The sequence below is a fragment of the Salvelinus fontinalis genome, chromosome 26 (assembly GCF_029448725.1).
Source record: "Salvelinus fontinalis isolate EN_2023a chromosome 26, ASM2944872v1, whole genome shotgun sequence".
Lineage (NCBI taxonomy): Eukaryota > Metazoa > Chordata > Actinopteri > Salmoniformes > Salmonidae > Salvelinus > Salvelinus fontinalis.
Genome location: NC_074690.1, coordinates 39,723,209 through 39,746,718, shown reverse-complemented (window position 1 = coordinate 39,746,718; position 23,510 = coordinate 39,723,209). Strand labels below are relative to the sequence as shown.

At 46.1% G+C, this 23,510-nt stretch overlaps 2 protein-coding genes across 9 annotated transcripts in view; both read right to left on the bottom strand.

Annotated features, from left to right (window-relative positions):
- LOC129824322 (receptor-type tyrosine-protein phosphatase S-like) overlaps positions 1-23,510 on the bottom strand; it is a 106,346-nt gene that overhangs the window by 6,888 nt on the left and 75,948 nt on the right. For 4 of the 8 annotated variants that reach the window (XM_055883882.1, XM_055883885.1, XM_055883887.1 and 1 more), the window contains 19 exons: positions 23,363-23,499; positions 22,676-22,820; positions 14,538-14,632; positions 14,111-14,364; positions 13,922-14,009; positions 13,555-13,770; positions 13,131-13,288; positions 12,728-12,742; positions 12,353-12,465; positions 10,012-10,109; positions 9,592-9,727; positions 8,711-8,886; positions 7,886-8,005; positions 3,950-4,104; positions 3,323-3,608; positions 2,944-3,122; positions 2,592-2,718; positions 2,376-2,501; positions 1,085-1,239 (listed from right to left, as the gene is read on the bottom strand). In XM_055883882.1, the coding sequence (XP_055739857.1) occupies positions 1,085-1,239; positions 2,376-2,501; positions 2,592-2,718; positions 2,944-3,122; positions 3,323-3,608; positions 3,950-4,104; positions 7,886-8,005; positions 8,711-8,886; positions 9,592-9,727; positions 10,012-10,109; positions 12,353-12,465; positions 12,728-12,742; positions 13,131-13,288; positions 13,555-13,770; positions 13,922-14,009; positions 14,111-14,364; positions 14,538-14,632; positions 22,676-22,820; positions 23,363-23,499 (2,779 nt within the window). Of the gene's footprint in view, positions 1-1,084; positions 1,240-2,375; positions 2,502-2,591; positions 2,719-2,943; positions 3,123-3,322; positions 3,609-3,949; positions 4,105-7,885; positions 8,006-8,710; positions 8,887-9,591; positions 9,728-10,011; positions 10,110-12,352; positions 12,466-12,727; positions 12,743-13,130; positions 13,289-13,554; positions 13,771-13,921; positions 14,010-14,110; positions 14,365-14,537; positions 14,633-16,317; positions 16,543-16,727; positions 16,846-17,125; positions 17,153-17,494; positions 17,689-19,678; positions 20,000-22,675; positions 22,821-23,362; positions 23,500-23,510 lie in introns of all 8 variants that reach the window. The other 4 variants (XM_055883884.1, XM_055883890.1, XM_055883889.1 and 1 more) reach the window with 3 other exon arrangements.
- LOC129824324 (receptor-type tyrosine-protein phosphatase S-like) lies at positions 14,626-16,311 on the bottom strand. Its single transcript, XM_055883891.1, has one exon. It carries the CDS (start codon positions 16,241-16,243, stop codon positions 15,842-15,844), a length of 402 nt encoding a protein of 133 aa, XP_055739866.1. The 5' UTR covers positions 16,244-16,311; the 3' UTR covers positions 14,626-15,841.

Below are 23,510 nucleotides of genomic sequence, written 5' to 3'. Positions count from 1 at the left end.
GACAAGGGTATGGTAGGATGTGAGTACACTGGAGGTAAACCTAGGCCATTGAGTGACGTTGAGAGGTTTTGTCTCTACAGGCACCAGTTAAGCCAGGTGTGGTCACCGCATGTGTGGGGGGTGGGACAAAAGGGCTATCTAAGGCATGTTGGGCAGGGCTGGGAGCTCTACAGTGAAATAAGACAATAATAACTAACCAAAACAGAAGAAAACAAGGCATATTGACATTAGAGAGAGGCATGTGTAGCCGGGTGATCATAGGGTCCAATGAGCAGCAACAGGTGAGTTAGGGAGCCGTTCAGTAGTCGCTAGTACGCTAGGCGAGCTGGAGACACAGCAATTCAGACAGCTAGTGGGACAGGGCTAGCAGATGGGCCTTCGGCGATGTCACAACGGAAGCCACCTCGGACGATTATGTCGGCAGACCAGTCGTGATGGATCAGCGGGGCTCTGTGTCGGCAATAAAGGGTCCTGGCCAATTGGTAAAAGAGGTATTGTAGCCCAATAATTAGCTGGTAGACCTCTTCGGTTAGCCGGGAGATGAGCCTAGCTCGAGGCTAGCTCAAGACTAACTGGTGCTTGCTTTGGGACAGAGGCGTTAGCCAGCAGTAGCCACTCAAATGCAGCTAGCTAGCTGCGATGATCCGATGTAATGGACCAGGGCTTGTGGCAGGAATCCGGTGATGAGGTAGAGAAAAAGCTGTCCGATATGCTCTGGGTTGATATCGCACTGGGCAGACTGGCAGGTATTGACCGAGCTGAAGCTGAATGGTTTCCGAGTTAACGGTGAAGACCGCTAGCAGTGGCTAACTGACTACTAGCTAGTTAGCTGGCTAACTTCTGATGGGGGTTCCGATTCTAAAGTATAAAAATAGCAGATCCGTACAACATTGGGTGAGATTAAAATATATACGAAATATACGGGGGAAAAATGGAAAACGACTATGTACAAGATGGGACAAGAGAAATACACGTCCGTCTGCTACGCCATCTTGGAAAACCTTTATACAGCAGTAATGGGGAATAAGAGATGTGTGAAGTCTATAAGGGCAATGCATTGTTAATCAAAACCTATAGCTATTACCTGCAGTGGACACTGATTGGGCCGTCCTGACCAAACTGCTCCTTGGTTTTGTGCACCTGGCCAATGAAGTCGATGAAGCCCTCTCCAGATTTCGGAACTCCCTGCTCTGGCCAATCAGTGAACTGGAACTGACGAACTGTCCGCGATTGGCCATCCTAATGGGAGAGTGGAAGGAAGAAGAAGTGACATACACCCTTCCTTCCTCCTTATTGTTACCGGTAAACACTGCTCTCTGTACGTGATTGGAAAAGTGAAAGCAAGATTTCCCTCCTACTGCTTTTACCAATCAAACTATTCTACTATCTATTCAGAAAGAGTTATGTTTTCTAGTAAGGTTGCAGGTCTGGTTATGGTTTTTGACCACCTACCCTCCTCATCTTCTCTCCGTCTGATCTATGTGTGTATAAATCCTGTCTGCCTGGCTCTGGAGCCTGTCTGTCTGTAGCCAATTACATATTTTCTCTGCTCAGACAACCTGACTCCACAGAGATCAATACAACATCTGTTAATGGGCCGTCAGGACAGGCTTATCAACGGCACACACGCACGCACGCACGCACGCACGCACGCACGCACGCACGCACGCACGCACGCACGCACACACACACACACACACACACACACACACACACACACACACACACACACACACACACACACACACACACACACACACACACACACACACACACACACACACACACACACACACACACACACACACAGAGGAAGGCAAGCATGCACACACACACACAGGAATGCAAGCATGCACACGCACACACCACACACACAGGAATGCAAGCATGCACACGCACACACCACACACACACACAGGAATGCAAGCATGCGCACGCACACGCACCCGCACTGCACACACACACACCCGCACTGCACACACACACACACACACACACACACACACACACACACACACACACACACACACACACACACACACACACACACACACACACACACACACTCACACACTCACACGTTCAGGGCGTTAGGAGAGGACAGGGTTGACTAGAGTAATCTACGGTGGGTCGATTGAACATGCTAGCTGCCAGGGCCCTCACAAACTCCCCTGATAGATGGACGATAAGGGGGAGAGGTGACTGATTACAATATAAAATACCCTACAAAAGGGATAAGTAATTCACAGTTACATTTACAACACACACACAAGCATGAATAGTCACGCGTCATTAACCTTGACTTGTCTGAAGAGGATAGAGAGTACTGTGGAAATGTTGCACACACAAAAACACTCTCACACACACACACTCACCCTTGCGTCAGTGACTTTGAACTCTCTGAGGATGTACTGGGGCATGTTGTATTCAGCCATGGGATCCACTACAAAGTACTGGTATCTGGCTGAACGCTCCGCAGGCCAGTACTGATGGCACTTCTCCTGTAGAGACACACAAAGGAACAGAGATGGCACGTGTGTGTATGTGTGTGAGTAGGTGGGTGTTGCGTGCATGTGTGTGCGTAACCTTACCCGTCCCATCTCTCTCAGTTTAGTGAGCATGACAACGATGGTAGAGTTGTGTTCCCACAGCATTCTCCAGAAGTCTTCTGTGGTCTCAGCCAGTGGACCCTGGGTGGCGATGTAACCTCTCTGCTGCCTATAACCACACGGACACAATCCTTAATTAATAGACCATAAAGATAAAACTAGCAAGTATAAAATAGCTTATCAGACCTGGTCCTTGTCAAGATGGTGGACAGTTTGTGGCACAGATTCAAACTTCCTAGGGTTTTATATCTATGCAAAAGCAATTTAGTAATGGAACATTGTCTTGAATTGGGATGTCTATTCTACTATTTATATTTCTATGGTTGAGACGTACCTGTATCCATCAATGTAGCTGGCGTTGATGTAGTCTGAGCCCTCCAGGCCTCTGATTGGCTGCAGACAGACACGGGTGGTCTCGTAGGGCATGATGTTGACCAGGCGGTTCTTGAACTTGTTACACGGCAGGTTGGCACTGACGAACCGAGACGTGTGGGCTTTTGTGTTGGCCAGACGCTGAAGGAGAGAGAGGAAAATAGAGAGGGAGAGATACAGAGAGGATTGCTTTTTGAAGCATTGTACTACACCAAAACAAATTTCTGATTGTGAACCTATTTCTGACTGGCATATCGCTGTATTTGAACTATATTTCTACATGTCTCTATTCCATCCATTATATTTCTATGCTACAGTATCCACTGTGTTTATATGTTCACCTTGAACTCCAGCTCCATGCCGGTGACGTGCTCTCCATTCTCCACCTGGCCCAGCTTCTGCATGTAGGAGAACAGGCTCCTGGCCGCCACCTCCGTGTTCCCACAAGCCACTGCTTCCAGCAGCGCCTCGTGGATGAAGCCGTACTGGTCCTCCGTCTGCACCATGTAGTTCCGCTGTGACCTCATCAGGGTCACGTGACCGTAGACGTCAGCCGTGCGCTCGTGTCTGATTCTCTCCAGCATGGCGTCGATCACGATGAAACAGCCGGTGCGGCCCACCCCCGCACTGAGAGAGAGAAATAGGGATGGGGGGAGGGGGGTCTGAGCTATCAGTGGTCATTCGTCAGGACAGCCTGTCATGTATGGGTGGATCCAGGGTGTGTGTGTGTGTGTGTGTGCGTGCGTGTCACAAGTGTGTGGTATATGGTCCCGTGTGGCTCAGTTGGTAGAGCATGGCGCTTGCAACGCCAGGGTTGTGGGTTCGATTCCCACGGGGGGCCAGTACAAAAAAGTATGAATGTATGTACTTGTAAGTCGCTCTGGATAAGAGCGTCTGCTAAATGACTTAAATGTAAATGTAAATGTATATGTGTGTGTGGGTATATGTGTGCTTGTGTGTCCTCCTACCTGCAGTGTGCGATGACAGGACCTGCGTCAGGGGGGTTGCAGGCTTTAACCCTGCGTAGGAAGGCAAGGAACGGGGTGGGGTACTCTGGTACTCCGTGGTCCGGCCAGGCAGTGAACTGGAACTGACGCACCTCCCTCCGTTCACTACTACCACTCTGAGAGAAGGGAGAGGAGAGCATTATTAGTGCCATCGCCATTACTACTGTACGAGACACAGCAGAAGGGAGAGAGGGGTACTTTCAGAAACCAAACAAAAGAATCTGTGTTCTCCCCATGTACTTGATAATTATTATGCTTCCAAACATTACATAACATATGAATTGACATACAGTGTGTTTGGAAAGTATTCGGACTCCTTCCCCTTTTCTACATTTTGTGACGTTACAGCCTTACTCGAAATGGATTAAATACATGTTTTCACTCATCAATCTACGTACAATACCCCATAATGACAAAGAGAAAACACGTTTTTATATTTTTTTGCACATTAAATACAAATAAAAAACATAAAGTCGGAAGTTTACATACACCTTAGCCAAATACATTTGAACTCAGTTTTTCACAATTCCTGACTAATTTAATCCTAGTAAAAATTCCCTGTCTTAGGTCAGTTAGGATCACCACTTTATTTTAAGAATGTGAAATGTCAGAATAATAGTAGAGAATTATTTATTTAAGCTTTTATATCTTTCATCACATTCCCAGTGTGTCAGAAGTTTACATACACTCAATTAGTATTTGGTAGCATTGCCTTTGAATTGTTTAACTTGGGTCAAATGTTTTGGGTAGCCTTCCACAAGCTTCCCACAATAGGATGGGTGAATTTTGGCCCATTCCTCCTGACAGATATGGTGTAACTGAGTCAGGTTTGTAGGCCTCCTTACTCGCACATGCTTTTTCAGTTCTGCCCACAAATGTTCTATAGGATTGAGGTCAGGGCTTTGTGGTGGCCACTCCAATACCTTGAATTTGTTGTCCTTAAGCCATTTTGCCACAATTTTGGAAGTATGCTTGGGGTCATTGTCCATTTGGAAGACCCATTTGCAACCAAGCTTTAACTTCCTGACTGATGTCTTGAGATGTTGCTTCAATATATCCACATAATTTTCCACAATTATGATGCCATCTGTTTTGTGAAGTGCACCAGTCCCTCCTGCAGCAAAGCACCCACACAACATGATGCTGCCACCCCTGTGCTTCACGGTTGGGATGGTGTTCTTCGGCTTTCAAGCGTCTCCCTTTTTCCTCCAAACATAACAATGGTCATTATGGCCAAAAAGTTATATTTTTGTTTCATCAGACCAGAGGACATTTCTCCAAAAAGCATGATCTTTGTGCAGTTGAAAAACGAGTTTTAATGACTCCAACCTAAAAGTATCTAAACTTCTGACTTCAACTGTAAGTATTCAGACCCTTTGCTATGAGACTCGAAATTGAGCTCAAGTGCATCCTGTTTCCATTGATCATCCTTGAGATGTTTCTACAACTTGATTGGAGTTCACCTGTGGTAAATTCAATTGATTGGACATGATTTGGAAAGGCACACACGTGTCTATATAAGATCCCATAGTTGAAGGAGCCTGAAGAACGGAGTGGCCTCGATATTATTCTTTTTTTTTTTTTTTTTTTTTTTTTTTTATCCCATTTTCTCCCCAATTTTCGTGGTATCCAATCGCTAGTAATTACTACCTTGTCTCATTGCTACAACTCCCGTACGGGCTCGGGAGAGACGAAGGTCGAAAGCCATGCGTCCTCCGAAGCACAACCCAACCAGCCGTACTGCTTCTTAACACAGTGCGCCTCCAACCCGGAAGCCAGCCGCACCAATGTGTCGGAGGAAACACCGTGTACCTGGCCCCCTTGGCTGGCGCGCACTGCGCCCGGCCCGCCACAGGAGTCGCTGGAGCGCGATGAGACAAGGATATCCCTACCGGCCAAACCCTCCCTACCCCGGACGACGCTATGCCAATTGTGCGTCGCCGCACGGACCTCCCGGTCGCGGCCGGCTGCGACAGAGCCTGGGCGCGAACCCAGAGACTCTGGTGGCGCAGTTAGCACTGCGATGCAGTGCCCTAGACCACTGCGCCACCCGGGAGGCTCGATATTATTCTTAAATGGAAGAAGTTTCAAACTACCAAGACTCTTCCTAGAGCTGGCCGCCCGGCCAAACTGAGCAATCGGGGGAGAAGGACCTTGGACAGGGAGGTGACCAAGAACCCAATGGTCACTCAGAGCTCCAGAGTTCCTCTGTGGAGATGGGAGAACCTTCCAGAAGGACAACCATCTCTGCAGCACTTCACTAATCAGGCCTTTAATTTAGAGTGGCCAGACGGATGCCACTCCCCAGTAAAAAGCACATGACAGCCTGCTTGGAGTTTGCCAAAAGGCACCTAAAGGACTCTCAGACCATGAGGAACAAGATTGTCTGGTCTGATGAAACCAAGATGAAACTCTTTGGCCTGAATGCCAAGTATCACATCTGGAAGAAACCTGGCACCTTGCCTACGGTGAAGCAAGATGGTGGCAGTATCATGCTGTGGGGATGTTTTTCAGGGGCAGGAACTGGGAGACTAGTCAGGATCAAGGGAAAGATAAATGGAGCAAAGTACAGAGAGATCCTTGATGAAAACCTGCTCCAGAGCGCTCAGGACCTCAGACTGGGGCGAAGGTTCACCTTCCAACAGGACAACGACCCTAAGCACACAGCCAAGACAACACAGGAGTGGCTTCGGGACAAGTCTCTGAATGTCCTTGAGTGGACCAGCCAGAGCCCGGACTTGAACACAATCAAACATCTCTGGAGAGACCTGAAAATAGCTGTGCAGCAACGCTCCTCATCCAACCTGACAGAGTTTGAAAGGATCTGCAGAGAAAAATGGCGGAAACTCCCCATATACAGGTGTGCCAAGCTTGTAGCGTCATACCCAAGAAGACTTGAGGCTGTAATCGCTGCAAAAGGTGCTTCAACGAATTACTGAGTAAAGGGTCTGAATACTTATGTAATGTGATATATCAGTTTTTAGCTTTGTCATTATGGGGTATTTTGAGTAGATTGATGAGGGGAAAAAAACGTTTAAATTCATTTTAGAAAAAGGAAAAAGTCAAGGGGTCTGAATACTTTCCCGAAACCACTGTATGTACTCTATATTCATAACTGATATATTAATAATGTACCTCAAAGCACTTAAAAGTCAACTGGCCTAGTTTCGGTGTGTTTTGAGACACTGCCTGGTGGGGCTCTAGTTCCTAGATTAGTGTGATTCTAACAGTGATAATCTCTCTGTAACAGTGCATCATGACAGGTTCAGGCTGAATTGCTGACTGGATAGAACCAATGCTCCATTAACTGCAGTATAATCACCTTCCCCTTTGCTCTCTGCTGTTTTCTCACAGGGTGACAGTCGAGATTTGAATTCAAATCCCTTTAAATTGTTTCTGGTTCATTAGCTGGCTGAGAGTGTAGAAGTGTCATGGGGCATGACAGTAAATTAATCAAGAGCAAATGGCGCTGGATTTACCAAGATGAACAGAAGAATAGAAAGGGGGGAGTGGGAGAAGATAAACGAGAACAGGGGAGGTGAGGTGGAGTTTGTGTGTGTGTGTGTGTGTTACCCACACACCCATGAGGACAAAGGCTATGTTAAGTTTAGGGGTTCGTTTTATGTTTAGGGTTAGGGGTTAGGTTTAGGTTTTGGGTTAATGTTAGGGACATGGTAAGGGTTAGTGTTATGTTTAGGGTTAGGGGTTAGGTTTAGGTTTTGGGTTAATGTTAGGGACATGGTAAGGGTTAGTGTGTTGTTTAGGGGTTAGGGAAAATCGGATTTGAATTTAAATAAATTGTAGGTCCCACGAAGATAGAAGAACATAACATGGTGTGTGTGCGTGCGTGCATGAGTGCCTGTGCCCGTACGTGCATGCATGTGTGTGTGTACTGACCTTGTGCAGGGAGAAGGTGCGCACGCAGAAGGTGGCCAGTTCCATAGTGTCCAGTAGGGTGACCTGGGTCATCCCATAGGTCTCTGAACCACGGGTCGGCCAGTACTGGTCACACTTCACCTACAGAAGGAAACTTTCATCAGCATCATTGTTATCAAAATCATCCTTGTCAGTAATCTCATCAGCAGCAGCTCATCTTCATCATCGTCTTCAATGTCGACGTTATCATCATCGTCATTGCCATTTTCATTAAAAAAAAATCATCTTCTGATAATCAAAAGAGACTAATCCATTAGCCTAATTGTCTTGACCTACTTAGATATCTAAATATGGCTCTGATGCTAAAATGACTGTCAGTGCCTTTCAATGGATGGCAGCAGATTACAGCTGATGACAGTACCCTATCATCCTCAGCGGATGACTCATGACTGTGGCCTAAAAAGTGCCCTATAGTGGATGATAGCCTTCCAGTAACCTTCAGTGACTTACAGTATTGGATGACACTGAGTAGATGACAGTGCCCTACCGTGGATGACAGAGCCCTTCTGACCTACAGCAGTGAATGACAGTGCCCTTCAATAGTGGATGACATGAGTGACATGACTGCACATTACAATGAATGACAGAGCCCTAGTCCCATTCAAAGCGGCTGAGTGTTGCCCTACAGGACACTCTTTGAAAAGAAGGTGCTACCTGGTACCAAAAAGAGTTCTCCTATGGGGACAAACAAAGAATCCTTATTCTCTAAGTGAGTGGATGAGTGTTGCCCTACAGTAGATAATAACGATGAGTGGATGAGTGTTGCCCTGTCCCTCCCCCTCTCACCCGTGACTTCTCCTCCAGGCGAGTCATCATGACCACGGAGGCTGCTCTCTGTTCCCACACCATCCTCCAGAAGTCCCCGAACGTCTCTGCCAGCGGGCCCTGTGTGGCGATGTAGGCATTCTGCTTCCTGTAGCCGTCAATGTAGTTAGCATTGATGTAGTCACTACCCAGTATACCTGAATATGGAGAAGGAGGAAGAGAGGAGAGTTGTTGAGATTTCTATTCACTTCAATTTCTATTCCGTTTAGTCAAGGACCATGCTTTTTCTGGGTCTGTCCATGTATCTGGGTCTGTTCGTATCTGGGAACAGATGTCGATTTATCAATCAGATTTGTATCTATCAAACAATATCAGACATGTTATTCATCATTTACAATGATTTCATGTCTTACGAGTGAGGCCAACATCTCGGAAGCTGTACACTGTATCCAGAGACGTCATGCCCATAGGGGGAAGAGGGGCACGTGCCCCCTCAGATGAGTCCCGTATAATTTTTTTAAATATATATTTCAAAAAATAATTTTTGGGTTACATTTTTGGTTTTGTTTCTCTTTAATACTACTAGCCACCTAGCAAATTTATGAAGTTGGCTTTAGCTAGCCCAAGATAGGTTCCCAATCGTCTAAGCTCATAACTAGCTACCAATCCATTCCTTTCAATCCTTTACCCAGATTTGACCACCAGTTTGGAGTATACAGACAGCTCAAGAGATATGCTTAGATATGCTTAAAACATATTTTTATATGAAATGAAGCGTAATGAAAAATTCTCCAACTTACAGACTGGGGACCCCCATCCAGAACCCCCCCCCCCCCACGCAGCCATCCTCACATACTTTGTGCCCCCTCACATTTTTGGGGTGCATGACACCCTGACTGTACCTGGACTTGAACCCTCTATTGGAGCGAGGACGACGCGAGTGTGGTCGTAGGCGATGACGTTAGCATAGCGGTTCTTGGGCTTGTTCACCTCCAGGTTGGAGTGCTCCCAGGTAAACTGCTGACCAGGGTCAATGGACTGGAGAGACCAGGAAACAGAGATGAAGAGTTACAGGATTTCCACATCAGTTGCAAGTATTTCTCCTAATTTATAGTTGATGGCACCTAAAATCTAATTGAGAGCACCCATTAAGTAGAATTTATGAAAATGCTATGATGAAGATCAAGGAGTATAGGATAGGATACCATCTTCGTTTGCAAGGGGCAATTGGTACACTTTGAGGAATAACCCTATCCCTAGGCACTGTATAGTATTGTATGTAAGAGTGATGTTCATCCGTTCCTCCATGCTGCATCTCTCACCTCGTACTCCTGAGACAGACGCAGGTTGTCGTTGGCCTTGAGCAGCTCTGTGTGTTCAGCCAGCTCTGTGATGGGGATGGGAGGGTGGCTCATCATACCTACAGGACAGGGACAAGGGTTCAAAGTAGGAGGTCAGACGTCGAGGGTCATTATGAGGGCTCTCTGTGTGACTAAGCGGGGTTCGAACCCAGTTTGTCAGTGCGACTCAAGACTGAGTTAAGCTCCATCCTGTATAGGCATTAGCCTTGGAAGCTTACACAAGACTCAGGGGGCAGACTCAGTGATTTGGAGGACCCAAACAGAGGCCAGTCTAAAGCCCCCACCCCCCTTTTATAGTAAATACATGTAATTTAACTGTAAAAGTATATGCCCTTTTAATGTGCCATGACCCCTGTAGGTATAAACATATATATATATATATATATATATATATATATAAAATAATTATTGGATGAAACATTGAATTTGGCCTTACTGCCATTAGCCCATAGAAACACATTGAAAAACTGATTCATACATGGAAAAACGTAATAAAAAGAAAGTATGTTTTGAAGTTTCTGTCCTATATCTGAGAGATAAAAAGCTAAAAATACAAAAATAAAAATAAAATTACTGTGGAATTACCCATATACCTTTTACATGGAATGTCCTATTCACTTCACATACATTTTTTGTCCCAGTACCATGTTACCTTCAGATGACGGTTGTAGAGCAAAACAAAGAACACCACCGTGTTCGGGAGAGTCTCATCTTTCCATAGAGGGTTCATATTAGTGTGTAGCCCAAACCGTACAGATGTTTTTGTGAGAAGATCAATTTCTGGGATGTCTCCTGGTCTGACAAACACCGCTAAATCTCGGCTACCTTCCACCTGCAGGTTTTGATGGGGATTTTTAAATGTTTTATTATGATGCCTCAAAAAAAGGAAGCCCCTTGGTTATGTGAGTCCTGAGGCAGTTGCCTCTTCTGCATAATGGTAAGTCTACCAGTAACAAGACTGTATAGAGTACACCTACACACACCACTCTGTCATCGCACAAGATTAATTACGGGTTCTTTGTTAGATGGCAAAATACAATTACAGAGTTAAAAAAAACCGCATATTACACAAATAGCACAATGGAGAATCAATATTAATCCACTTAAAAGATACAAAGTCTGCGATTCAGTTGGTTTGGAAATGTTTTCCTTTGATATGGAAATTACTTTTCTGAGCGATTAGGAGCGCAAGCGATGACTCAGAGAAAAAAGCAGAAAAAAAAGACAGAGTGTTAATTAGGCGGAACGGCACCCTGAGTATCTCCACACACACAGTGGGTGGTAATGGTGTGGAGGTCGAGTGTTCGCCCCCATACAATGTAAAACACTGTCAGATGTAGGGGAGAGTGCTATACAATATAATTCAATATCATCATGCACCATGAGCAGTGTTGCAAAATATAGGCCTAATTGTAAGAAAACAATCTGCTGAAGCGCATATCAGACGGATGAATACATTGAACCACACCTGTGTGGCATGAATAATGTTAATATTGCCACAAATAACCTAATTATACAAGATACTGTATATTTTACACAATAACATCCTCCTCATTCTCATCTAAGTTCCTTCTGTGAGGGGGAAGCAGTTTCTCGTAATACAGAGGGTGACAGGAAGTGGCGGAGGCGTAGCCGGGGGATTTAACACCAGAGCAGCTGGAGGTGGGACTCACAGAGGGTGTGGAGGCGGTGTGGGTCTGCCTTGTCTGGCCACGCTAGGAAAAGCGGAGGATCTACACCACGCTTTCTACACAGAAATATAATTATGTTAGCTAAAAGTAACTCTAACTCTCACCTTTCAACTTTTCAAGAACTAATAGGTCATGTAAGTGTTTTTCAGTTCTGACAGTGGTGACACCTCTGTCCTCTCTGGCATGGCTATCTAGCGCCTGCCAGGTGGGACTGTGGGCGGTCGGGCAGACACTGAGACGGTTACAGTGTTTGGGCAGAGTGCCGTGCCGCCCGTTGCACAGGTATGACTCACGGACGATGACTCATCTTAACTGTACTAACCTGGAGGGCAGCCATTTTGATCTCGGAAGGAAATGAAACCCTGGCGGAAGCTTCAGAGGGTTATAAAACCTGACCCTGTGTGGTGTGTTTTCTGTGGTAACTTTTTACACTTGAAATTCACTTTGTTCTTTATTGCAGTTCCTCCCACCATATAAATTCAGAAACTTTTCTTTCTTTTATCAAGAACAAATGTGCTATCGGAAAATGTGTGTGTGTGTGCGTGTGTGTGTGTGTGTGTGTGCGTGTGTGCGTGCGTGGGTGCATGCGTTTGTCTGTGCACAATGCATACCAGGGGTCTGGAAGTTGATGCGTCTCATCTCAACGGGGTCTGTGGGGTGGTGGGCCATCATCTCAGCGTTGCCCAGAAGGCTCTTGGTGCCTGGCTCAGACTCCTTCCTCTTACTGCTCAGGGACCAGGGAGACGGAACACAACAGGACACGCACCAGAGAGAGTAGAGGCGTTAGAGGTCGTGACTGACTAACAGTATTCACCACAATATATTGGTTCCATGAACACAAGTTTTAAATACTTTAGACTGTATTATTTCTATAAATTGCTGCACTGCCAATTAGGCATTTGAATTGACACTGTATCATTTGTCCTTAGAGATCAAAATATGTCACTAACACAATAAACCAACTACTTAGTACGGCCGACACTCACCTGTCTGGCTTGCTGCTTCCGAAACAGGAGCGAGCGAGGGAGTGAATAGTGAAAAGAGGAATGTGATACATTTGTATTCAAAAGCTTGATGGCTGGGTTACTAAAGATGACACATCTCTTTGGCTGGGTCAGTCTAGCTGCCCTTACAATCCTGTCCCTTGTTTCTACGCCTGTTAATAGGCCAGTATACTGTGTAAGCTGAAACAGACACATTTCAATGGCTGTCATGGGATAGAACCATACCATATGTGTTCGCTAGGCATAGCGTGTTAGAATGTTAGCGACGAATAGCATATTATCATGTTTGCTGGTTATAGCAAAGCATGCAAGCTGATATGAGTTATACTTGTTAGAAATACAACCCCTGTGTAAGTTCAGTGCTCCCGTCCCGGGTCTCACTCACTTCTTGTAGAGCAGGATGGCGATGACGATGCAGATGATGAAGACCACGGCCAGGACGGGTCCCACCACCCAGATAAGACCGTCCCCCGCATCCAGGGGCTGGGGGTCTGAGTCAGGGGCTATCACTGGGTCTGTGTAGGGGCTGGCCCCGTACATCTTCTACAATACACAAACAGAGCACATTGAGGAATACATATCGTACTAGGGGAAATGAACATTATTGCCTTTTCATTCTCCATTTGTCGAGTGATAAACTTCATTGTCTTAACAGTGTTGTTCATGGCCATGCCAAAGTAGCTTGTCTTTTGAGAATGAGGGAGAAGACGTGACTCTGTGAGAGAGATACACACTGTCCTACAATACATATATGCAATATGTGCAAAAACAAACAAATCAAAAAAAATCCTAATTGGATTTTCCCGTACCCCTGTGGTGCCGTTGAGTTCCGCCAGGATGAAGAACACGTACTCCTGTCCCGGTTCTAGAGCGCGGTTCTCAAAGCCTCCGTAATCCAGCTGGTCCCCCAGAGTGAAGAAGGCTGGCAGGGTATCCGGGGTGAAGCGGGCGGTGATGTAGGCTCGACGCAGGTCAACCTGTTTTTGCTGTCTAGAGTCCCTCTGTCTTTGACTGATGTCCAACAACTGGGAAGGAGAGGAAGAGAAACAGAGACGCATGTTATTCATACGTTTTTTTAAAATGTAAACATTAAGAAACCAAATCTAAAAGAGCAAAGGTTCTCAGAGAGAGGACCAGCCATGTCATGTGTCCCAAATGTGTTGCCATAGCTCTCACCTCCTCCAGGTCCATCTCGTCTGGGTTCTTGAGATGCCTGATGACCCCCCTCGCCCTCCTCAGTGGAACTACCACCACATACACGTTCCTAGAGGAGACACAACCAGCACCCAGGACATCCCAAAATATCAGCGCAAATTCAAAACACAATTAAAATCAGTAGAAATCCATCCTCTAGGTAGGCCTTACTTGACAGGGCTCCGGTTCTCCAGTGAAGGCAGAATGATGGTGATGGTGGTCTCCGTGTCCCGGGTGTGGTCTATTTCCGGGCGACGGATGCCGATTAGTGGAGACGTCTTGGCTAGGATGCGGTGCCTCAGTCGGCCCATGTTGCCCTCGGGGGAGGTGATCTTGAAGTCATAGTCAGTATCAGGCTGCAGGTTGGGGATCACCGTTTTCCTCAGCCTGGCATCCACCTCTATCTTCTGATGATTATACTCCACCTGGGAGGAATAGGATAGGGGTGTTTTACGGCTAAGATCATACTGCACATACGCTATATAGACACGCAGCGACATACACACACATGCACGCACAATTGTGTTTACACACATACACACACACACACAGATGTTTATGCATGCATGCACACGCGAGCGCACACGCGTACACTCACAGTAAAGTGGTATGGGTAGGGGCTGTCGGGGAACTCCCAGGTCAGCAGAACACTCGTCTTGGTCGCCAGGTTCACTGAGAAGTTCCTCGGGACATCTGATTGGGAGATGGAGAACAGACAAATGATCAGTTGAGGTGTAGACCGCCCTAGTCACATGTCTCAACGGTCCTTAACCCTTTGTGGAGAAGCTCCCAACCCATTCTAGTAGGTTCTATAACAAAGGATCCCAAATTCCTAAAATAAGATGAAGAAGGACATGACAGTGATGTCATACATCTCAACATTCTTTAGGAAGTACGTATATGGGCACTGGGTACCAAATAAGAGTGAATAGAGTTGAAGAATGGAAGAGATAAGAACCGTTGGCTCCTGTGTGCACTGTACCTCCTCTTTACTACGACATCATCCGCCAACTCCTACTTTATCTCATTCTAGCCTAATTCGCTCTGGTAGATTTCCCGGAACAGAACACACAGAATATGTAACTTCGAAATAACTATCTTCTCAAAGGGTTATGGGGTCGCTGTGAAGGGAATGAGGGGAGGTTAGACATACATCATTCTCCTGTAAGATACATATAGACACAGTCAAGGCAGGGTCATCTAGACTGCCCTGTGCCAATCAACCTCTCCACTCCTCCGTTTCCACCCTGCAGACCTGTGAGTGGGTGTCTGTGTGAGTGATGGGGTAGAAGCATGTCTTTAGACTGATCGGAATTCAAGTTAGTGGGAACGATAGACGGAGGTTTGGAGGAGGAGGAGGAGGTGAAGAGGTGGATTGATTGATCAGAATGAGGAGTGGAGGGAGAGAAACAGACCTGAAGAAGGTGTGTGTTTAGTGGTTTAGTGCCTGCTGGGACAAGTCAACAAAGGTTGGAGTATGTTCAGTCAATCCAAAAGGAGATGCTGGATTGACGGATGTAAACGCTTACCTTTAGATACCAACCATGTGTCTAAACTAAAGCCTCGTTCAGCCAATGAGCCAAGACTCAACACTTACCTCACAGTTCACAACCTACCCGGCTTTTCTACTGACTTTTACCTGTGGGTGTGTGAGAGTGTTATCCATACATTCATTCCTGTGGCATTCAGTCCATTTTCCTTGGAGGTGAGGGGTAGGTGAGGGAGGAGGTGGTGGGTGTGGGTGGGTGGAGGAGACTGGGATTTTCCAGTGGACTTTGTAGTTTTCAACCACTCGGTGGATGAAAGTCACTCCTTAGAACTGGCCCAGAGTCAGCTTTGCATTTTGGACTATGATATTCAAGGTTCAGATTAAAGCAAACAAACATGACTCTAGACCAGTGCTTAGAGTGAATAGGGGGGTTTCTCCTGAGCCCTGTGCACAGGCCCCAGGCCAGCCCTACCTGTCTCGAAAGTCAGTGTGCGATACAGCAGCGGGGGACTGAAGGGGCCGGGACCTACGCTGGTGTGAGCACACATCTGCACCTCGTACCCAGTGCTGTGGTTCAGGCCCAGGATGGTGTAGCTGGACTCACTGGCTGGGAGCGTGATCTGGCGAGGAGGGCCAAGAGGGTCAATGCCCATAGGGTCAAGACCCCCCTCTTCCCGGTAAGCTACTGTGTATTCAGTGATCACGCCATTTCGCTCGCTTGGCACAGGGGGTAGCCAGCAGAACTGGAGTGAACAGCAGGTGACATTAATGGATTCCAAGATTTGGGGGTACCCCCTGGGTGGGTACTCGGGCATCTCGAGTTCCTCCCACGCCTTATCTCCATACCCCGACCGGCTTTTGGCAGAAAGAGTAACGACATAGGTCAAACCTGGAATTACGTCTGTGAGAGTGTACGTTCGCTCCCTGGACGAAAACTCCACCATAGTGTCCAGAGTGGCATTCTTCAGCCCAAACTGTAGCCGGTAACCCTGGATCTGAATTTCAGACCCTTTGGCACCTGGACCCGAGTCTGACCCTCTTGAAGGGGGCCCCCATCTCACCACCACGGAGGACTCAGATCCCGGGCGCACTGACAGGGAGGGGGCACCAGGCACTGCAGACAAGAGCAGGAAGGAGAGGCACAAACATGGCAGTTATGCATTGTACGTTTAATACATTCATATACTGTATAATATGTGTAATATGCTATTGTAGCCTGGGTGTATTGTGTGTGTATTATGGGTGTGTGTATTTTTAAGTGATCTTATCCTTTTTTGAGTGTGTGTGTGTGATGCTCACCAATCCCCAGTGTCTGCACCACCCTGGCTTTACTGTGTGTTCCGTCCCCTTTAGTGGTGTAAGCAGCCACAGACACAGAGTAAGAGGTCTCTGGCTTAAGACCCCCCACAATCATCTCCTACAGCGAAACACACACACACTTATTTTTCAGCTAAACCTCTATAAAACCTCTCTCTCTTCTTCCCTCCTTTCTCCGTTCCTGCCTACCCTTTCCTTTCTCGTCCTATCTCCACTAAAACATCAATAAGCATGAACTTACTCTGCCCTATTACTTTTACATAGAGACATGTTACAAACTGGCTGTCTATCAGATAGAAGGCATCTCCTAATGAGGGTTTCATAACTTCCTTATGCAACATAAGGTTCAGTTTAATACTGACAGAATGAGCCATACTCACGTATTCAGTAAAGTCATCCTCCACAAACTGATCCCACGGGAAGACCCGGAGGGGAGAGCGGAGGGGAGAGAAAGAGAGGGAGGAGAGAGAGGAGTGAATGAGTCAAGAGAGGAGATTAGATATAGGAGGAGGAAATAAGAGCGTAGGGGGAAGTGATTTGTACTACAAAGACTCAAAGTGAGATAAATGTAAGGCGAACGATTTGCTTCCCTTTAGCGCTACAAACCTGACGTGATCTGCAGAGGTGTGACAGCTGGCAAAGGTGTAAGTTATCCTTTTAAGTGTGCACTTCACTGTTGCGAAGATACTCCAATTAAATATTTAAAAGAAAATTGGAAGTAAGAATGGTAAGATTAGTGATGACATCACCTGGCTGTCGTCCAATAGCAGGTCTTTGATCCGGGGAAGGGTGCGTGACGAGCCGCTCTCCACGTGAGCATAGTGCACCTGGTAACCACGGATCTGGCCTTGGCGTTGCCTTGCCAACACAGATCGCCAGGTGACCCTGAGGGCCGTGGAGTTGAAGGGCTGGACCTCCACCTGCCGAGGGGCCGCACCCGGGACTGAGGAACACACACAAATCAAATGGTATTGTCACATGCGCCGAATACAACAGGTGTAGACCTTACAGTGACATGCTTACGTAAAAGCCCTTAACCAACAATGCTTTTCTTTCAAAAACAAGGACATTTCTAAGTGAACCCAAACTTTTGAACGGTAGTGTACATGTAGGTAAAGCTAAAGTGACTATGCATAGATAATAAACAGAGAGTAGCAGCAGGGTAAAAGAGGGGTCTGGGTAGCCCTTTAATTAGCTGTTCAGGAGTCTTATGGCTTGGGGGTAGAAGCTGTTAAGAAGCCTTTTGGACCCAGACTTGGCGCTCCGGTACCACTTGCTGTGTGGTAGCAGAAAGAACAGTCTATGACTTGGGTGACTGGAGTCTTTGACAATTTTCAGGGCCTTCCTCTGACACCGCCTGGTATATAGATTCTGGATGGCAGGAAGCTTGGCCCAGTGATGTACTGCGCCGTACATACTACCCTCTGTAGCGCCTTGTGGTCGGATGCCGAGCAGTTGCCATACCAGGCGGTGGTGCAAACAGTCAGGGGACTGCAGCTGCAGCTGTAGAACATTTTGAGGATCTTTTCAGTCTCCTGAGTTGGAATAGGCGTTGTCATACCCTCTTTATGACTGTTTTGGTGTGTTTGGACCATGATAGTTTGTTGGTGATGTGGACGGCAAGGAACTTGAAGCTCTCGACCTGCTCTACTAGAGTATCGTCGATGAGAATGGGGGCGTGTTCGGCCCTTCTTTTCCTGTAGTCCACAATCATAACTTTTGTCTTGATCACATTGAGGGAGAGGTTGTTGTCCTGGCACCACACTGCCAGTGTGATCTCCTCCCTATAGGCTGTCTCTTCATTGTCGGTGATCAGGCCTACCACCGTTGTGTTGTCGGCGGAATTAATGATGGTGTTGGAGTCGTGCTTGGCCACGCAGTCATGGGTGAACAGGGAGTACAGGAGGGGACTAAGCACGCACCCCTGAGGGGCCCCCGTGTTGAGGATCAGCGTGGCAAATGTGTTGTTACTTACCCTTACCACCTGGGGGCGGCCCATCAGGAAGTACAGGATCCAGTTGCAGAGGGAGGTGTTTAATCCCAGGGTCTTTAGCTTAGTGATGAGCTTTGAGGGCACTATGGTGTTGAACGCTGAGCTGTAGTCAATGAATAGTATTCTCACATACATAGGTGTTCCTTTTGTCCAGGTGGGAAAGGGCAGTGTTGAGTGCAATAGAGATTGCATCATCTATGGATCTGTTGGGGTGTTATGCAAATTAGAGTGAGTCTAGGGTTTCTGGGATAATGGTGTTGATGTGAGCCATGACCAGCCTTTCAAAGCACTTCATGACTACAGCGTGAGTGCTACGGGTCGGTAGTCATTTATGCAGGTTACCTTAGTGTTCTTGGGCACAGGGACTATGGTGGTCTGTTGAAACATGTTGGTATTACAGACTCAGTCAGGGACAGGTTGAAAATGTCAGTGAAGACACTTGTCAGTTGGTCAGCGCATGCTCGGAGTACACGTCCTGGTAACCATCTGGCCCTGCGGCCTTGTGAATGTTGACCTGTTTAAAGGTCTTACTCACATTGGCCATGGAGAGCGTGATTACACAGTCATCCGTAACAGCTGATGGTCTCATGCATGTTTCAGTGTTACTTGCCTCGACACGAGCATAGAAGTAATTTCGCTTATCTGGTAGGCTTGTGTCACTGGGCAGCTCGCGGCTGTGCTACCCCTTGTAGCCTTTAATAGTTTGCAAGCCCTGCCACATCCGACGAGCGTCAGAGCTGGTGTAGTATGATTCAATCTCAGTAGTGTATTGACGCTTTGCCTGTTTGATGGTTTGTCTGAGGGCATAGCGGGATTTCTTATAAGGTTCCGGGTTAGAGTTCCTCCTCCGGCGCCATCATCCACACACAACATATAATTACTCTATCAATACATTGATCAGTTGATCAATGTACACACACCCACACACACACATACTCACCGTCGTCGTCCGTACGGCAGAGCAGCGCCGGGCTCTCCGGTCCGGACCCCTCGGTAGTGAAAGCTGCCAGGATAACGCGGTACCAGGTCCACTTTTCTAGCCCCTCCAACACCACTTGCCCCTGCTCTGGGGGGATGGGAGGCCCCTTCACCTCCGGACCCTGACCTTCAACCCTGGCCCCAGACACCACTTGCTGGTAGCGCAGCTCATAGCCAGTCAGCACGCCATTTTGGGTCTCAGTGGGTGGTGGTTTCCAACTTACCCTCAGGGAGGTGGACCTGGGGCTGTCACAGGACACGCCTAGGGGCGCAGCCGATGGCTCTGATTGGACGAGGGGCAGGAAGAGGAAATTTGCAGGGGCAGGGGGAGTAAGGAACGCAGCGAAGAAAGAGAAAGCAAAGAGACAGTGACAGAGAGAGGTTGAAAACACCAAACAAAACAAGAATATAAGAAAATGGTGTAAAAAGGAATTGAAACTAAACCAAGGAAAACTCAACTATAAGGGAAAATAATACAGAACTAAATGAAAAGTGCCTCTAAAGACAAAGAAACATGACTCGGCTAAACAGAGAAACAAAGGCTCCAACACAGAAGACAAAGCCATTATGGAGGCAGAAATAAATGAATAATGTTACCTAGGTAATAAGATAAAGGAGAAGACAGGGGGTATCCATGCAGAGTGGACAACTTAATTACCGCCCAGGAGGATATGCAACTGATACTATGGAAGGCTTTCACTTGTCTTCTCTGACCAATGGCAGCACAGTGATTTATGACTAGCTTAGTGGGGCTGGATAAGGACAGAGCTATACTGTAGGTCAAGGGTTCTTGTACCTTTTCAGCCTGGGAACCAAATGAGAAATCCATTGTTTTCCTGGGATCCTGGAATGTTGAATGAATGATCTGCTTTCTAATTATTAAACGATAGGGAGGATCCATTTCTATAGAAGAAGTCAATTTATATTCTCAGCATCTTAATATTGGCCACATGGAAAATGCATTTTGACATGTCCCTCCTCCGGTTTTAGATTATAAAGACTTTAACTCACATCACCCGCAAAAAATAGCCACGTTTTCACCAACAAGCCCTAGTTACTTTGTTGCTTTGACAAAGTCATTTCTGAAGATGAATTGAATTCATTTTAAGGTCAACCCTGTTACGTGAACTGAACTCTTGTTTTAACACGAATATGAATATATGTATGAATATGAAACCATTCCTTTTTAATTGCACGTCAACACTGTTACCCATAGATAATTATGAAATGTGTTAGAAATGTGTTCAAAAATATATATATATTGTGAATCTTGCGTTCAATTTCCCTCCCTGTGACACACAACAAGCTTCCATTCCCCCTGTCACAAGAGGAGTCATTGCTTACTGCTTTATTGCTTGAAAACGTCAACCCTGTTACGGTCAACCCTGTTACTTTAATTGCCAATATTTCTTTTACATTTTTCTTAATTTAACCTCTTTGAGATGGGAAAACATGTTTTTTCAACATCTGCGTTGCTTCCTGTTTGGGCTTTCAGGCTGGGTTTCTGTATAGCACATTGTGACATCGGCTGATGTAAAAAAGGGCTTTATAAATACATTTTTATTGGTTGATTGATGAACTTGAACGTGCTCTTTATGACAGAACGTAAACATTTGGTGAAATAAATGTATATTTTTACCCTTTTACACCACCTAAAAGTCACTCTATTGGTGGAACGACCCAGATACTGTATAGAGTTCCGCGGTTAATCCTCTATCTTGTTACCAAAGGTTTCTTGACATTATTCTCAGTGGAATGTAATAATTGTGTTGGAACTTTGCCAAACTCTTTATATCTTTTAGTGCTTCTTCAACTGCCCTATCCTCATGTCTTAAAATTAGGTTCAGGGATTTGAAATGTCAAAGAAAAAGGTGGAGAGCAGGGTTCGAGGATACTGAAACGAGAACCAAAAACAAATACTTTCATGAAAGTTGACCTCATGCGACGTCAGAGGAACTAGGAGATAGAACACGAGTAAAGGCACATGACAGAAGAACAGTAAGGAAAAGAGAATAAACAGGCACTGTTTGAGACACTTACCTGTCTCTCCGACTAATAGCACACAGGACCTTCTTACCATGCAACCAGAGACACCACACATCACATTTAACCAAAACATTAAAGGTGCAGAGGGAAAGGTGTGCATTTGACTGGAGTATTTGGGATTTTGACAGGTATGTGAGTCTGACACTTGAGCTGCAGCCTTAGTACCAGTAGCCTGGGGGAATAATCACGATGTGCACCAAAGCCAAGTGGTAGCACGCTAACTGTGCCAAGCTGAGTGTGAAATGCATTCTGCTCCATGAAATAAAATGCATTCAGTCACCTCAACAGCCACCCACGGGTCTAACCTCCGTTTGTAGGTAAGGCACGGAGAAAGATTCTGTTGGTGAATGTACGTCCTATGTAAGTCATATGGTGTACATTTTTTCCCAGGTAACAAATGCATAATTAAATATTAAAAAGGAATATTTTACCTTTAAGGCAGGATACAGACCTACGACCTCCAACACTTACCTCTAATAAAGGCAAAACATATAGAATATCCTCACGACTTTTGACATTTGACCTGTAACAGTGAGCTTCCTGAACTGGAGAAAAAAAGTCCACTTTTGATCAACTTTGAAGGAAAGAAAACCGTATGAAGGAGTGAAGAAAGTTAAAGAGGGGGAAAAAACAGAAAGCGCCGTCCGCTTGGGACTTTTCACTGTGTGAGGAAAAATGAAGGTAAAAACCAAAATGCTGGTGCGCTGGACGTCAGGCACACTCGAAATACATAGGAGATGGATAGGGGGATGGATGAGTGCACAGGATAAATGAGTGGATGAGAGGACAAGATGGATTGGTGTGTAGACGACTCCCAGGGTCCAGTGACTCTGGAGCTGTGTGGGAGACAAGCAGCAGGAGTGCAAACGTTACACAGTGTGTGTTTTGCAGGTGTGACAAAGGGAAAACATACTGGCTTGTGATGTCCTCTGGACCAGCTCGTTGGTGAAGGCTCCGATGCCTTTGTTAGAAATGGCTGCCAGGGAGAAGGAGTACTCTGTGTTAGCCCTCAGACCCTCCACTGTGTACGACGCCCGGGGCCCAAACGTCAACTTCTCCTGTTAGAGAGAGAGAGATGGGGAAGAGAGAACATTAATAAAATAAAGAGAGAAGGGGTAGAGAAAGAAAGAAAGAAAGAAAGAAAGAAAGAAAGAAAGAAAGAAAGAAAGAAAGAAAGAAAGAAAGAAAGAAAGAAAGAAAGGGATTACTCTGGATTATCTGTGTGTATTAAATCAATTTAATAATTGCAGTTCTTTCCTGCAGTCAATGACCAAACACGCCCTCTTTGGCCTCACGGGTGGAATGTTATTAAGATATTTCATAATTAACAAAGATTAATCTGGTGTTTCTTTGTCAAACAGTTTTGTTATATTTCAGACTTCTGTGATGTATATAAAGTGTAATATTGGGAAGCAAACTCCAAATTGATTACATTTCTACATCTGCCATGGTACATCTGTCTTCTTTCTTGTAAGCCAATAACCATGTGTGTGAGGTGTACTTGATTAAGACCACCAAGCATCACTCTGTGTGACCCTGATGTAGTCCACTGCAGTAAAAGGTTCATGAAATGTACTTCGTATGGAAGAAGAAGTCTTACCAGGCTGCCAAACTTGACAGGTTTGTAGAGCAGTTCGTAGTTGACGATGCCCTCCTTGGTGTAGGAAGGTTCCCAGGTGAGCTGTATACTGGTGTCTGTCACCTTTCCCACTTTGAACTTCCCTGGCTGCCCTGGAACTACAGGGGAC

What these genes read in the sequence shown, in the direction of transcription:
- LOC129824324 (XM_055883891.1), bottom strand. Translation starts at nt 16,243, where the DNA reads ATGCCCGAGTACCCACCCAGGGGGTACCCCCAAATCTTGGAATCCATT.